Here is a 17,095-nt window from a genome sequence, read left to right as displayed (position 1 = left end):
TAATAACATTAGTCCACGATGAGCAGTGTCCATTGATTACCACTCTCTGTCTTCTCCCCCTCAACCACCCCTTTATCCATAGCAGCAACTTGCCTCCAATGCCACACTGCTCCAATTTGTGCAGCAGTCTTCCATGTGCAACAGTATCAAAAGCCTTTCTAAGATCCAAGTATATAATATCAAAGTTATTCCCTGCATCCAGTTCTTTTGTGACTGCATCATAGTATCCAATCAAATTGGTCAGGCAAGACTTCCCCTTAACAAAACCATGCTGTGTCCTAGCTATAACTGAAGTCTTGTCTAGATGATCCTGCAGTGCTTCTTTCACCAGTGCCTCCATTAATTTTCCGGGAACAGAAGTTAAACTCACAGGTCTATAATTACTTGTGTCAGCCTTTGATCCCCCTTTGTGAATTGGGGTCACATTTGCACATCTCCAGTCAATGGGTACCTCCCCTGAGTCCAAGGAAGCTCTCATAATTATGGCTAAGGGTTTGCTTACCTCCTTTGCTGCCTCCTTTAATATAACTGGATAGATCCCATCCACCCCAGGTGCCTTTCTTGTGTTTATCTTCAACAATTTCTCCTCCACTTTGCTCTCAGTTATTACAAGATTCTCTAGCTTACTGCTAGAGTTGAATACACCTCTGGCATTCCCCTCGCTGAATAACTCCTCATGTGTGAATGTCGATGCAAAATATTCATTTAGTTTGTTAGCTACCCGAGCAGGGTCATCAACAGTTGACCCATCGATCTCAAGTGGACCAATCTGATTCATCCCCTTCCTTCTAGAGTTTACATAAGTAAAGAACTCTTTGCTGTTTTTCTTCGCATCCCTTGCCAAGGATCTCTCGTAATCTGCCTTCGCCTGCCTAACCTCCTTTGTAACTTGGTTACAGATCAACTTGTATCTATCATAGGCGTCCGTGTCACGTGTTAATTTGTATGTATCCCATGCATTTTTCTTCTCTGCCATATGCCTCATTAGTTCATCTGACAACCATTTAGGCCTAAACCTTGAACAATATTTCTTAGTTGGTATGTAAAGCCTAGTAGCTTCCACGATAAGTTCTTTGAATGCTTCCCATTTTGAATTTGCTGTTGGCAATATCATCAGTTGATCCCACTGTATAGAATTTAAATACTGTCTCAGTCCATTGTAGTCGCCTTTACGAAAGCAATACCCCTTCCCTTTACCCCTAATGGTAGTTACCTCTTTGAGTAACTCCCACTTCAGCACACTGTGATCACTGCCACCAAGTGGTTCATTTATCTGCAGATTCTTAATGCATGAAGAATCACTACTGATAATCAAATCAAGAGTATTACTCCCTCTAGTTGCCTCCCGAACATGCTGATGTAGAAAACAATCATCCAATAAATCCACAAAAGCCTTGCTACTGTGTGAGTGACCAGCCCCCAAATTCCAGTCAATATCTGGGAAATTAAAATCCCCCATTATAAGACTCTCTGATTTACTGGCCCACTCTATTTCTCCGAACAGTTTCTTATTATACTCATCAGAGTCATTAGGCCTATAGCACACTCCTACTCTCAATTTTGATCTCCCAATGCTTATGTCACACCAAACTGACTCGACACTGCACTGTCCAGCGATGTCGACTGGCTTCACTTCCTTGGATTTTATGTGTTTTTTAACTAATAGCATAACCCCTCCTCCCTTCCTATCCTGTCTATCCTTTCTGTAGACATTGTACTCCCCAAATTCCAGTTCTGCATTTCTTATATCTGTGTGACACCACGTCTCTGAAATCCCCACAATATCTGCCTTTGATGTTTTGAGCAATACCTCAAATTCATCAAATTTATTTACTAAACTCCTAGCATTGGTGTACACACAAGTATACATGCACCTGTTCTTTTTCTTAGCTACCCTAACACAACCCATGTGTTTACTTGTACCCCAATGATTCCCAGCAGTCTCTGAAATATCCTGCATCTTATTTTCCAGGCTGCGGCTCATTCCAATAGAAGCAGTGCAAGAATCACTTTCACCTCTGCCAGTGGCTACTGTTAATCTATTAGTCCTTGTATCCCCCCAATCTAGCAGTTTTCCGACCCACCTAACATTGCCTCGATAGCATCAGCAAACATTCTTGCACCCTTTCTATTTAAGTGTATCCCATCCCTGTAGAAGCAGTCTCTCCTGTTAACAAGTACAGACCAGGCTGAAAAAAATTCTACCCCTTGAGCCCTGCACAATCTTTCCAGGGCCGAATTGATTGACAGGGCTCTCATCATATACTCCCTCCTATCGTGTCTGGGCAGAATTGCAGACACTTTCAATTTCAACCCTAATTCACGGCTTTTTTTCATCAGTGACCTGTACTTGTCAAGTAATTCCGCCGGTCTCCTACTCTTAATGTCATTAGTGCCAACGTGTACAACTATATCACCTTTTGTGCCCTTAAAAGATGATATCCGCTCTACAACGTCATCAACTTTTGCCCCTGGCAGACATACCCTGGTCCTATTCCACCTATCCTTTTTACAAAGCATGTTTCCCGTTTCCCTGACAATAGAGTCACCAACAACTACTAGTTCCTTTGGGACCAGCGCATTCTGCCTTGGGGGTTGCCGCTGTGTTCCGCGATGACCAAGTGCAAGCTCTGGCATTGGTGTGGGCAGCTGAGAGCTTGATGGGCCCCTCACTTGTAATCCTTCGAGGGCATCCACCCTATCCTTCAAGCTCTCATATAGGCCCATAACAACGCTGAGTTGTCGCCTTATCTCCTTACACTCCTTGCATCGCACACACACACAAAGACATCCCCCATGGCAGTATCATGTCCCATACTTGACTGCTCCGCAAACATCAAGCAAATAGTGCATCTTACAAGGCTGTGATTCAGAGGACAACTGCCCCCCTCAGTTCTCCCCTGGGCCACAGCATTCCCATTAGCTTGAGCCCTTTGCTTTGCTGCTCTGGTTTGAGTCATGATTTAGAGTTACTTTCAATAAAATTTCGATTTCTGTACAAAATTAAATCCTAAACTTGTATCCAAACACAGTTATAACGCTATATTTGTGTTTCAGTAACGAGTGTTATCTACGGAATATTTACGTTTCAGTAACGAGTGTTATCTACGAAATATTTACGTTTCAGTAACGAGTGTTATCTGCGAAATCCCTTTATATAACTTTCGTATCAAGTTATGTATTAATTATTTGTTTTTACTAATTATTTATGTTACGTAACCTAAGTGGTTATATGTATAATTAATTATGTTAAATAAAATTAATTATATTACGTTTGTAATCTAAGTCGTTATATGTATTTATTTAAACGTACAATTTAACTGCTAACGAAGTTCAACTAACGCTATCTAGTACGGTTTATCGTATCACAAAGGCGGGAAAATTACGAACGGTTAGCGGAGTTGAAACACGTGGAAACCTTTACCGATACTTTTATGCAATTACAAGGCCGAGTAAAGAATAAATACACCAAATTAATCAGAAAATCACAAAATAATGTTATACTACTAAATTTAAATCAAAAGTTTTAGAAAAACAATAATTTCAAATCAATAAATAAGAAAAATCCACTTAGCGGCTTTGAAAACGACCGTCTGTAGTAGCACTTGTACAACTGAAGGAAGGGTTAACTGAGAAAAAATTTTTTTTTTTTTTTTTTGGCTGGTGCAGCAAGTCTCAGGCTTCCTTGCACCATACACTAATTATAATATTTGTAAAATAATAAGAATTGATTTAAATTGTGTTAAATTGGTTATTTATTTTTTACTCTAATGTAAGTTTTTGATTTTTTCGTTCACACTCCCGTATGATACTCTCCAGAAATTAAAACGAAAAAAATCAAAAATTTACATTAGAGTAAAAAATAAATAAAAACCAATTTAACACAATTAAAAATTAAAAAGAATCTAACGAAAATATTCAAAACGATTTTCCTTCCTTCCATCAGTAGGAAATTGATTTTTAATTGTGTTAAATTGGTTTTTCATTATTTATTTTTTACTCTAATGTAAGTTTTCGATTTTTTTGTTTTAATTTCTGGAGAGTATCATACGGAAGTGTTCTACGTACTATATTGAGGTAAACTCCTCTTATTATTTTACAAATATTAATATCAATGTAGAATGTATTGAGTATTCCAGCTCTGATTCATACTAGCTAATCATAATAATGATATTGAGCGCTAAGAAAAACCATCAGATGGCAAAAAAAAAAAAAGTTGCATTACATATTATAGAAATATATATATAAATAATGCATACATCCTTTTCTATCAAGTTACGGGTTCCACCATAAAATGTCTGAAATTCAGAGAAACATTCATTGAATCTTTGATTGGAAAAAAAAATTCTAAATGTTCCAAAGAAGATTAGGAATGTGAAATTCATTATTTAGAGGCTATACCGCCAACTGAAAAAAAAAAAACCTTTGTGTAGAAGAATGTTTTAAGAAATATCACAAATAAACAATATTATTTTCATCAGTTTTAGTAATACACTGATGTATTTGTGAATAAAAATTTTTTTTTTGAATAAATTCTGTTTTTTCTGGGATAAGAATGAAAAATCAACCATGGTTGATTTTTCATTCTTATCCCAGAAGCCCACTCACCCAGAAATCCATCAGTTGCACATATTTGCTATGAATATTCTCTTAACTGCACCTGAAAGGCAAATCGTACCAGTCCGAGTTAACTCATATACAGAATCCTGGGCCAGATCGCCAAATACAAGTTAACTCTTAATTGGCAGTCAACATGTTAAGCAATGACTGCTGCCTGCTTGGATAGTGGGAACCATGCACAATGGGTCCATGGACTCGTGTTGCTTGCACAACACTAAGGCATCTGTTGGTGTGTTGCACCAGGTATTTGGACTCATCCAACCAGCACACTCATTTTCAGTCCTTCAGTGTCCAACTGGCATGTTGTTGGCACCACAGCATATGCCGTCAAAGAGAGGGTGTCATCTGCGGAACCTCGAGTGTGCTTTGCATCATCACAGTACACTTGGGATATTGTTCTTGCATTCCTCATATTGTATTATGATGTTGACTTGCACAGCGGCCTGCCTTTGAGCCCATACTAAAGTACTGCACCCTTCACTTAACATGAACATCCACCTTGTGTAATATTTTATAGTTCTGTCAGCAATTGGTGGTTTGACCCGTTTGGCACCATTTTGTAAACCTTAACCACAGAGTCGGGACCAACGGCCAATATATGCCATTTGTGACATGGAAGCACCATGTCCCATAATTTTACTTTAACACTTTGACATGCATGACCAGATGCAAATTACCACTGCTCAAGAATAGGAAGCTATTCTGCTTTTCATACTGCAAGCTATGCAGCATAGTTTCACTGCAGGCGAGGTGGTCATAATTCAATGATCACCGAGTATAAATATAGAGTATAGTCATATAATAAATGCCAGAGTAATGAAATATGCAGTATAACGAAATTACTTCCATTCCCCAATTTACTGTGTGTGTGTGTGTGTGTGTGTGTGTGTGTGTGTGTGTGTGTGTGTGTGTGTGTGTGTGTATATATTTTTTTTTTTATGTAAAACTTTTCATTTTAATGAATATCATTGTAATGAAAATATCAGGGTGGCACACAAAAAATTAATCCCACTACAAAAAATAACTAAATTTGTAAACATAAAATTCTTAAAACAATACAACATATACTTTTACTTGGTGATCAAGATTAGTGGCCTTTCATCTGACTACCTTCTTAGGAACTTACTTGAGTGATTTTTGGAGTGGCAGGGGTTGTTTATGCAGAGTTATGTATTGCATGAAACATGCCGATTGATGAGTAGCCTTATAGAAATTGTTTGTTTGCAGCTTTGTGAAGAAGTATAGTTGTTTACACTGTATCATCTTTATTATAGTTGTTTTCACTGTATAATCTTATAAATCATAAAGGCTGTGATTTCATGCTAATGTTTTCTTTTTTCCAGCAATTTTAGATGTTTAAAAAAAAAAGTGCTCAAGTTTTGTTCAAAGTATCAAGTGTAAAAAATATATCTTTAAATTTTTAATTACATTTATCTTGTGATAAATGTAATTTATCATAAGATATGATTTAATTACATTTATCATTATGATATTTTTATGATAACATCGCCGACCGGGCTAGCCGAGTGGGTAAAGTACCTGCCCAGCAACCCAAAAGGTCGCGGGTTCGATTCCCGCCTCGGGCTTGGATCAAAGTACTGCAAAAACCTTGGGAGGTGCAATATGGCCACAGAAGCCGATGCGCCAACAACTACCAAATAAAAAAAAAAAAAAAAATGATAACATCATTATGATATTTTTTATTGCATTTCACTGTAACAAAATTTTATTATAAAGAATATATTTTGGTTGAATGCACGAATTCATTACGTATACTGACATTTCATATGCAGTATTCATTATACATGTACTGTATATGTTTATGGATAAACACATAATACATTCATCTCACGTTTACATAATATGAATGTCATCAGCAGAGAATCATTTTTTAAAGTTAGTTTAATGAAACGTTCCACTGATAAAACACAAAACAAGACTATTCACCTAAAATTAGCAACTATGCTGGATATTAAAACTCTTTTTACAAATATTTCTTATGGTTTTATTTGCTTTATTCTTATAAGCTCCATTGCACATTCAGTATTTACTTACTCCATTGCACATTCAGTATTCCCTAAATGCTCTCCCTTATCCATACAGAGAGTTCCAGCTCCTTGTCCAAATCCATAACCTTTTGGACCAAACTTCCTACCATAGCACTGCTTGCAGAACAACTCCCCAGCATGTTCAGTAGCATTTGTACTATCCAGCCGCTTTTGACACAGTCCTATTTAAAATCAAAAATAGGGAAACTATTAAACATACGTAACAATTCAAAAAGAATCAAACATGTTCATGAAACACTAACCATACACATGGCAGTAAGTTCTCAAATAGAAAATGATAAAGTTGCAAGTGTTTTTCATATCCAGATGAGAAATTTATTTCTGTCACATCCACTAAGAGGGGTATATTAAAATGGCTTCTCCAAGGGAAAAAGCTTTTTATATCATCCAGTTTGCAAAGACAAATTCAGTGACCAGAGTGCATTGTGACTTTCATGCAGTTTTCACAAGCTGATTTGAATTTGCAGAACAAAAAACCCAAAATTCATGGGGGAACCTTACTTCCTCCACCTTAAATCAGAGCATTTGGCAGGAATTGAAACAGATTCCCACTGAAGGTTAGAGGGATTTCAGAACTCTCAAAATTAGCTAAGATGGCAAACAAGAACAGTTGCTATAAGAAGTGAAAGTAAAAGCAGTATCTACCAAGGAAATAGCCCAAGTCACCCCCACACTACAGATGAAACTGTGCAATGTGTAAAGCCTTTTAGTGAAGCTTGCAAAAGTCCAATTATAGATGGAGCTATTGGTTGAAGATGCCTGAGATAGTGTATTCTTCATAAGCATTTACTTTTGAAAACTTGTAAAGCTGCAGTTAATGCAGACTTATATATGCAACTTTCAAGAAATTGGCAGAGGACAGTGTGGCATCACAACTTGTTTTCAGCAAGCCTCATTACACTTACCACTTTTATAAAGGGTGTACATTCCAACTTTATGCTGCAGTGAGTTGTTTACATTTAAGAGAATATAGATTAATCTCCCTTATTGATCTTGAGCAGGAAAGTTAACTGCTACGATATTTGGGTGTGAAGTACTTTAAAATATTCACCAAATAAGGAAAAATTAATGGTACTCCACAAGTTTTGTGCCATTTCACATCTTTATATATATATGGAAAAGACTATCAATGAGAGCATTTTATGAAATAGCTGGCTTATGCCTCAAGGTGCACATCCATACTTTCATGTGGCAGCAGGAATGTCTCAAGAATACACTATCTCAGCAGTGGATGAAATAGCAAGGTGCACGTAGCTCTCCAGTCTCTGAATCTGTTTGTTTACTCAATTTTATTACTGAATCCCAATTAGGTCTTTTGTGCCCATAGGAAACTTTCAAAGATTCTCTGATCATATTTTCAAAACTGATTACTTCTTTTTGAATCTCTCTCTCTCTCTCTCTCGAACAGGATCTAGCCCATTTATGGCAAACCTCTAGCCATAATTATGGGAGCATCTTCGGATTCAGGGAGGGTCCTGTGGACTGGAGATGTGTGAATGCATCCAAAATTCACAAAGCAGAATCAAAAGGGTGATATGAGTAATCAGAGACCAGATCTTGACTTCTATTCCAGGAAAAATAACAGTCACTAGTTAAAGACGTAATATTCTCTTGATTTTTTAAGGAGTCCTTATATGCTGTGATGTAATAACTAGATCGTATGTATAGCTTAGCTTAATTTTCAGCACTCACCTCATAGTAATCTGCTTAGCTGGTGGAGAGTTTTACCACATACATAGTGGTTATAGGATTCTAATAACTTACAGGGATTAAAACTAAGTTATGGGCTATAAAAATTTTTTTAAGATCTATTTGAAGAAAAATCTATTTTTCTTCATTTTATTAAGTGAAGAAAAATAGATTTTTCTTAATTTAATTTAATTTAATTAGGCAACCATAGAATGGAAGGTGCACTTTCCTTTCTTAAAAAAAAATTTTATAGCCCATAACTTAGTTTTAAACCCATAATCCCTGTAAGTTATTAGAATCCTATAACCACTATGTATGTGGTAAAACTCTCCACCAGCTAAGCGGATTACTATGAGGTGAGCACTAAAAATTAAGCTAAGTTATACCTACGATCTAGAAGTAATATTCTCAACTGGAATATAGTCATAATGCAATCGCAGCATGGATTTGTTAAGGGGGTGATCTTGTTTGACCAGTCTGATCTGATAAATTGACAGATTAACAAAGGAACTGGATGCAAAAAAATAAATAAATAAAAAATAATTTTTTTGATACAATATATAGACTTATGGGGGGTGCCATATCAAACTTAGATATGGCACCCCCCCATATAGTGTCAATGAATACTTGTGAACTGACCTCCATAAATATTAATAGGAGAATCCCTTGGTAAAGTGCCACCCCCCACAAGCTGCCAATATCTGGGAATTACTAGACGTATGATTTTTCATTGCAAACGAATCAAATTTAATGTCAAACCTGTGTAACCAGTCTGCGTCATCTTTTTATTTATGGGATGTAGTCAGACAGTGATATTTTTCAAATCATCATGAAAATCATTTTTGACCCTGTAAATAAGAAAATGGACTCTGGGAATTCTCCCCACCACTTGGTTTCCCACCACTTCCACATTTTTAAGCATTCCTTGCGCTTGCCTCATATTGTGAGAACAGGGATTCTGATACAAAAGAATGTTTTACTTTTGTTCTTCAAGTGCCTTCCTGCATTCATTATAGCTTTATTTTGAAGGGCAGCAAAACTCTGCTTTAAGAATTTCAACCTATCAATTTACGTGAATTGTAGAAATAACAGTAAAGCATGGACGACTGCAGAAGAATTTCTTGAGTGGCTGCAAAATTTCAACAAGGAAATGAGAATTAAAAACCTTCCTTGCCGCAAAGAAGTCGATCTTAGTAATGTGGCGATCAAGTTCCTATCTCCTAATTGCACAGGTTTCCTACAGCCTCTTGATGCTGGAATTATTAAGAGTTTTAGGGCACATTATAGGTGACATCAGGTAAAGAAGATAATAGAGAGCAACAATAATTTTTCGCCTGAATTTTCCTTGAAAGATGCATTGTATATGATCAAACTTTTATGGAATGAAGTTTCACTGCAAACAGTAACTGTTGGACTCGCACTGGGCTTATAGAAAAAGTTCATTTAGATAAAATAGAAGATAATCCTATCCAGAAGATGCAAAGGACCATGGATGATCTTCCAGTTGTGAGTCTTATGTCTCCTGAAAAATTTCTTGCAGTCATCCAAGAAGAACCTGTTTTTAGAGAAGTGATGCCCGAGGAAATTGTGGAATTAATACAAATAAATGAGCATTCATTTGACAGTGATAGTGAGGATGAGATGGTTTTTTTTTTTATTTATTTGGTTTTTTTTTTTTAGGAGCATTAGCAACTAAGGCCATATTGCTCCGGTGCGGTGGTCATTCCCTGACCTTTCCGCATGTTCCGTATTTGGTGGTGACGGGCTCGAACCCCGGTCTAATCAAGAAGGGTGTGCTACGCACTGCTGCTCCTTCCCACCTGGCTACGGAGGCGCCTAGGATGAGATGGAAGTTTGAAAAAGTGACAGCTAAGGAGGCTGGTACATCTTCAAAAAATTCATCGATTCCTTGAAAAGAACTCAGACAACAAATACCTAAAGAAACATTGTAGCTCTGGATATTTCTCTAAGTAAAATTGATAACAAAAAGAAAATTCCGACAAAACTAGTACTTTGAAAAAATAAATTAATATATTTTTAATTACATTGTAAAATTCTGTAATGTACAACTCACATTTTTTCAATATATAATATGATCTTTATTGTAAAGTTCATAGGTACACAGGTACACTAACTTTACAAACCCTTCACGGCACTAAGCCAGAGGTTAACAAGTGGCAGAGATACTGACATGGATGTGCATTTGCTGCCTCTTATGATAGCTTCATATTCATATTTATTTATTTTTATTAATTTTGCCTAACTTTTACATCACATTATATAAATTAGTGGTAGTAGTGGGTTGATATGCTAAATAAGCAGCTCCTGTGCCACCATCTATTCTTTTCCTTTCTATTATATAAGCTGGTTAAGCTTGCATTATGTCAGTGGTGTGGCTCTGATCAAAAGTGCTGTCTGTTCTATAGATTATTTCTCGCTGCATAAGGACCACCGCCATGCAAATCCTCTGCATTGGTTGATCTATCGGAGAATGGATGGGTGGTTTGGTTCTTCGATATTTCCGCCTTTGCGATGATTTGTATGACGATTTAAATGCAGCGATTCCATGACTATTAATGGCCTCGTGGTCCTCTGTCGATATGGGGCATAATGGTCAGTCTATCATTTTGATATTTTAGTTTTTGTAGTTTCTTTAACCCCTTTTTGGTGATATTTCACGTCTTTTGGAACTGGTACCTTCAAGGGGGGTACCGCTAAATTATATATAATTGGCATTATTTTAAATTTACATCGTTTTTATTAATTGGGTTTAATGACTAAATTATACAGGGGATTATCGACTACTTTTTTGTCTTATTATCTCTACTTTCCCTTCCCTGTTTGTTTATTTTATATTATTTTGCGTTTCTTTTCGCTCTGCATTTTTGCCGTACTACTGGTTGATGTTTTTTATTTTAAATATCATATTTATTTTAATTATCAGATATATATATATATATATATTTATTTCAATATCAGTAAGGGTATCCAATCCACGTGTTGGACAAAATTTTCCAGCTACGGCGAACTCTTAAGTTTTTAATTATATTTAGCTGTTTTATTGACTTAATTGTTACATTAAATTATTTTCTATTACATTGTAAAATAAACCAAGCTCCTTGGTTTATTTTGAATTTAGATAACGATTTTGAAAGTTAATTAATACTTAGTGTCCGTAGATTTACAGCTGGTAACTTGCCACCATTGTTATACGATACAACGTATATTTCAAACTAGATAGCAAAACATGTAGCACTATATCAGAAATCTGTTAGCTTAGTATAGTATAGTATTATCAATTAATCAGTAAAATGTATTAATCTTATTAAATTTAATTGTCAATTAAATTGCACCTTTTTAACTAAATACATATGACTTAGATTTTACAAACGTAACATTATAAATTAGTACATATAACTTTATGGGAGATACAAAAGTCATAACGTAACTCGGAGATAATACTCTATACTGAAATATATAGAGTGGAATCTCGTTAATACAAAGTTCAAGAGACCTAAATTTTCATGTTTTGTAATAACGAGGTCCCCCCCAAAAGTATCAAAAGTTTGCCTTTTTTTTGGTACCTACTGTATATATAAGAATAATAATAAATAATATTAATATCAAAAATAAATTAATAAAATAAAAATAAAATAAACTAAAAACAAAAGCCTTGTCTAATAATACAGTAATAGGAATAACATTTTTTAAAGATTTTATTTGATTTGTAAGAAAAACTAAGAAAAAAGCAATTAACAGAAATGAAAATATTGTACAGTATATATTTTGATATATACAATATTTTGGTATCACATTAAAAAGAATTACAATCTTAATATAAAAGGAGACATAGAAACCATTAACTTTTTAATATATTAATCTAATTTAAAGAAAGAATCCAATGTTGTTTGCACAGTTTTGTCCTATATGCATTTTTAACTACAGCACAGACATTTATCAAATGCAATAGTTGTTTCTTTATCAATGTTACTGCAGGCCAACACATTCTCTGTTATGTTCAATGCATTTTGGGCATCTTTTTTAGATGGCAGTGTGCATGCTTCTTCACTTTTGCTGGTAACAAAAACAGTTTCGTTTGGTACCCAGCAGATCTTCTGGTGTTGGCGTTGCAGTGGTTGGTGAATTTGCAGTTGCAAATTCACCAACAAAATCCATATGCTCCTTCAAATTCCTCCATTACTCACTGTTGCTATCACATTCGTCTGCTGGACCATGCTTTTCGATGATGTTCTCTCCAAAGCCACTCTTTCTGAAGCAGTTGATTATTACACTTGATCCTCTGAATCACAGCCTATTAAAATGCACTACTTGCTTGATGTATGTGGAGCAATCAGGTACGGGACATGATACTGCCATGGGGGGATGTCTTTGTGTGTGCGTGATGCAAGGAGTGTAAGGAAATCAGGTGACAACTCAGCATTGTTATGGGCCTATATGAGAGCTTGAAGGACAGGGTGGATGCCCTCGAAGGATTAAAAGTGAGGGGCCCATCAAGCTCTCAGCTGCCCACACCAATGCCAGAGCTTGCACTTGGTCATTGCGCAATACAGCGGCAGCCCCCAAGGCAGAATGTGCTGGTCCCAAAGGAACTAGTAGTTGTTGGTGACTCTATTGTCAGGGAAACATGCTTTGTAAAAAGGATACGTGGAACAGGACCAGGGTATGTCTGCCAGGGGCAAAGGTTGATGACGTTGTAGAGTGGATATCATCTTTTAAGGGCACAAAAAGTGATATAGTTGTACACATTGGCACTAATGATATTAAGAATAGGAGACCGGCGGAATTACTTAACAAGAACAGGTCACTGTTGAAAAAAAGCCGTGAATTAGGGTTGAATTTGAAAGTGTCTGCAATTCTGTCCAGACACGATAGGAGGGAGTATATGACGAGAGCCCTGTCGATCAATTTGGCCCTGGAAGGATTGTGCAAGGCTCAAGGGGTAGAATTTTTTTTCAGCCTGATCTGTACTTGTTAACAGGAGAGACTGCTTCTACAGGGTTGGGACACACTTAAATAGAAAGGGTGCAAGAATGTTTGCTGATGCTATCGAGGCAGTGTTAGGTGGGTCGGAAAACTGCTAGATTGGTGGGATACAAGGACTAATAGATTAACAGTAGCCACTCGCAGATGTGAAAGCGATTCTTGCACTGCTTCTATTGGAATGAGCCGCAGCGTGGAAAATAAGATGCAGGATATTTCAGAGACTGCTGGGAATCACTGGGGTACAAATAAACACATAGGTTGTGTTAGGGTAGCTAAGAAAAAGAACAGGTGTATACTTGAGTGTACACCAATGCTAGGAGTTTAGTAAATAAATTTGATGAATTTGAGGTATTGCTCAAAACATCAAAGGCAGATATTGTGGGGATTTCAGAGATGTGGTGTCACACAGATATAAGGAATGCAGAACTGGAATTTGGGGAGAAAGAATAGACAGGATAGGAAGGGAGGAGGGGTTATGCTATTAGTTAAGAAATACATAAAATCCAAGGAAGTGAAGCCAGTCGACATCGCTGGACAGTAAAGTGTCGAGTCAGTTTGGTGTGACATAAGCATTGGGAGATCAAAATTGAGAGTGGGAGTGTGCTATAGGCCTAATGATTCTGATGAGTATAATAAGGAACTGTACGGGGAAATAGAGTAGGCCAGCAAATCAGAGAGTCTTATAATGGGGGATTTTAATTTCCCAGATATTGACTGGAATTTGGGGGCTGGTCACTCACACACTAGCAAGGCTTTTGTGGATTTATTGGATGATTGTTTTCTACATCAGCATGTTCGGGAGGCAACTAGAGGGAGTAATACTCTTGATTTCATTATCAGTAGTGATAATGCATGAAGTGATTCTTCATGCATTAAGAATCTGCAGGTAAATGAACCACTAGTTGGCAGTGATCACAGTGTGCTGAAGTGGGATTTACTCAAAGAGGTAACTACCATTAGGGGTAAAGGGAAGGGTTATTGCTTTCGTAAAGGTGACTACGATGGACTGAGACAGTATTTAAATTCTATACAGTGGGACCAACTGATGATGTTACCAACAGCAAATTCAAAATGGGAGGCATTCAAAGACAAAAAAAAAAAAAAAAAAATTCGTCAGCCTGAAAACAGGCTACATGTCAAAAAGGTAAATATGATGCTGTGGTTAAAAAAGGTATAAAAATATAAACTCAAATCTTTGTATATAAATTGATCGATTGTAAAAAGTTAAACCGTCACCTGACTGAGTGTGAATGGTTCAGCCAGATTATTAAAAGTTCTAAAAAATTCTTCTCTAAAGACAGGACATTTGATAAAAACATGATAAACAGTTAAAATAACTGTTACACGTCTCACACATAGGTGGGCCATCTGCCCTCAGCAAGGAGTTTGTTAGATGGCTATGGCCTATGCGGAGCCGAGCAAGAACAACTTCCTCTCTTGGGACCCTGCGTAGACTGGACTGCCACTGCACGATTACAGGCTTAATATGATGTAGCTTATTTGCGGTCTGATCGTGCCAAGAGTCTTGCCATTGATAATACAATTTAGACCGTATTATTTGCCTGTAGTCTATATAGGGGACTGACAGGCAATGATTATCCAGGGAAATGGCTGATTTAGCAGCGGCATCAGCTAATTCATTTCCCAGGATCCCAATGTGGCTTGGAATCCAGCAGAAGCGAATGTCAAATCCTGAATCAATGACAGAAAAAGCAGCTGCTGGATCCAGGACAGGACCGGATGAGAGTTGTACCTCATCGATAGTAGCACCTGTAACACTCTCAATGAATCACAATAAATCATATACCTTTGGTACTCGCTATTTATAATGAATTAAAGGGCTATTTCAATTGCATGCAACTCTGCAGTATAGATGCTAGTTTCTTGTGGGATTTTAACTGATAATGTTTTATGAAGAAAAACGACAGCAGATCCCACATAAGATTCTGACTTCGAGCCATCTGTAAAGACTGGCAGAAAGTCAGAATACTGCTGTCTATGTGATGCAAATAGTTGCTGGTAGACAGATGGCGGTGTAGTAGCCTTCTCCTAGATCTTAAGGGAGAAGTCACAAGTTGGAAAATAGGCATGCCAGGGTGGTAGGAATTGCTTTGGTGACTGGGCAACATTGTCTACCATCATGTCTAGTTCATTCAACAGCCCTTGAATCCAAATACCAAAAGGTTTGTTGGCAGTCCGATGGGTGTAGTAGAGGTTTTCCTAGTGTGGCTCAAAATCGGATGCCCACATGGGATGATCGGGCAGGGAATTCAATTTGAAGGCATACTGTAAAGACAACTGCTTACATCGAAGAGCTAGAGATGGTTCATTTGCTTCCATGTAAAGGCTTTGCACAGGAGATGTGCAAAATGTTCCAGTGTCTGTCCGGATGGCGGATTGGATCTAACCACCGAAGTACACTATCTCTAGCAGAACCATAAACCTGAGACCCATAATCAAGTTTGGAACAGACAAGTGCTCAGTAAAGACAAAGAAGGGTAATACGATCTGCACCCCACGAAATTGACGAAAGGGCATGAAGGATGTTAAACCCTTTAGCACATCTTGTCCTAAGCTGATGAATATGTTGGAAAAAATGTCAGCTTCTTGTTGAAAATGCTACAACTGGGATGTTGTTTTGCCCAAGCCTTAATTCTGGGTCAGGATGAAGATTATGTTTTCGACAGAAGTGTACACAAACAGTCTCCTGTGATGAAAATCTGAACCCATTAGCCAAAGACCAAGCTGTCAGATGATCAATGGTTTTCTGCAGTTGCCTTTCAATGACCCTCATATTACATGAATGACAAAATATAGTAAAATCGTCAAGGTAGAGGGCATTTTTCACCGTGGGTGGAAGTCATTCTGTGATAGTTTATTTTGATTGCGAAAAGCGTGACACTTAGAACGGATCCTTGTGGGATTCCCTCTTCCTGAGAGAACACTCACGAGAGAGTTCTCTCAGAAGAGGGTCCTAAACGGACTTGAAATTGGTGATTCGAAAGAAAGTTTTTAATAAAAAGAGGAAGGTTACCTCTAAGACAAAAGTTATAGAGGTCTTAATATTCCAAATCACCAAGCTGTGTCATACGCTTTTCAAAGAAAACTGCTACCAGATACTCAGATTTAATAAAAGCATCACAAATGGACGTTTACAATCGGATTAAATGATCCAGAGTGGATCTATTTCTTCGGAGGCTGCACTGAGTCCTGGAAAGCTGACTTTATTTCCAAATACCATACAAGCCGTGCATTAACCATTCTTTCAGGACTTTGCACAAACAGCTTGTCAGAGCGATAGGACGATAGTTACTTGGATTTCTAGGATTCTTTCCTGGTTTTGGGAAAGCAAGAACGATAGCCTTCCACCAAGAATCTGGAAATTGTTTGTTAATAAAATTCTGTTAAACAAAATTAAAAGGTGATCTTTAGATTGTGGGGAGAGGTGTTTTAACATTTTGTTGTGGATGTCATCGGGCCCCACAGCACTTGCATGCGTGAGAAAGAGTGCTGCATTTAACTCTTCCTGTGAAAAGGGCTTGTTATACGGTTCAAGCCCTTTTGAATAGAAGTTTAGTGGGTTTTCTCACTTTTCTTTTTCAGGGCCAAAAACTCTGAGGGGAAAGGATGTTCTTGCAGAGATTTTTGAAAATGTTTCCCCTAGAGTATTTGCAACTGCAGTTCGATCTGCAATTGGACATCCATTGTGCTCG

At 37.2% G+C, this 17,095-nt stretch overlaps 1 protein-coding gene across 2 annotated transcripts in view; it reads right to left on the bottom strand.

The window, feature by feature from the left end:
* LOC150077389 (muscle LIM protein 1-like) overlaps positions 1–17,095 on the bottom strand; it is a 91,281-nt gene that overhangs the window by 12,996 nt on the left and 61,190 nt on the right. For both annotated transcript variants that reach the window (XM_090386791.1, XM_090386790.1), the window contains exon 3: positions 6,676–6,850. In XM_090386791.1, coding sequence (XP_090242917.1) covers positions 6,676–6,850 — 175 coding nt within the window. The remainder of the gene's footprint in view (positions 1–6,675; positions 6,851–17,095) is intronic.

The sequence above is a fragment of the Mastigoproctus giganteus genome, chromosome 12 (assembly GCF_048544385.1).
Source record: "Mastigoproctus giganteus isolate SK-2022 chromosome 12, ASM4854438v1, whole genome shotgun sequence".
Taxonomy (NCBI): domain Eukaryota; kingdom Metazoa; phylum Arthropoda; class Arachnida; order Uropygi; family Thelyphonidae; genus Mastigoproctus; species Mastigoproctus giganteus.
This window is presented reverse-complemented; position numbering and strand designations above follow the sequence as displayed.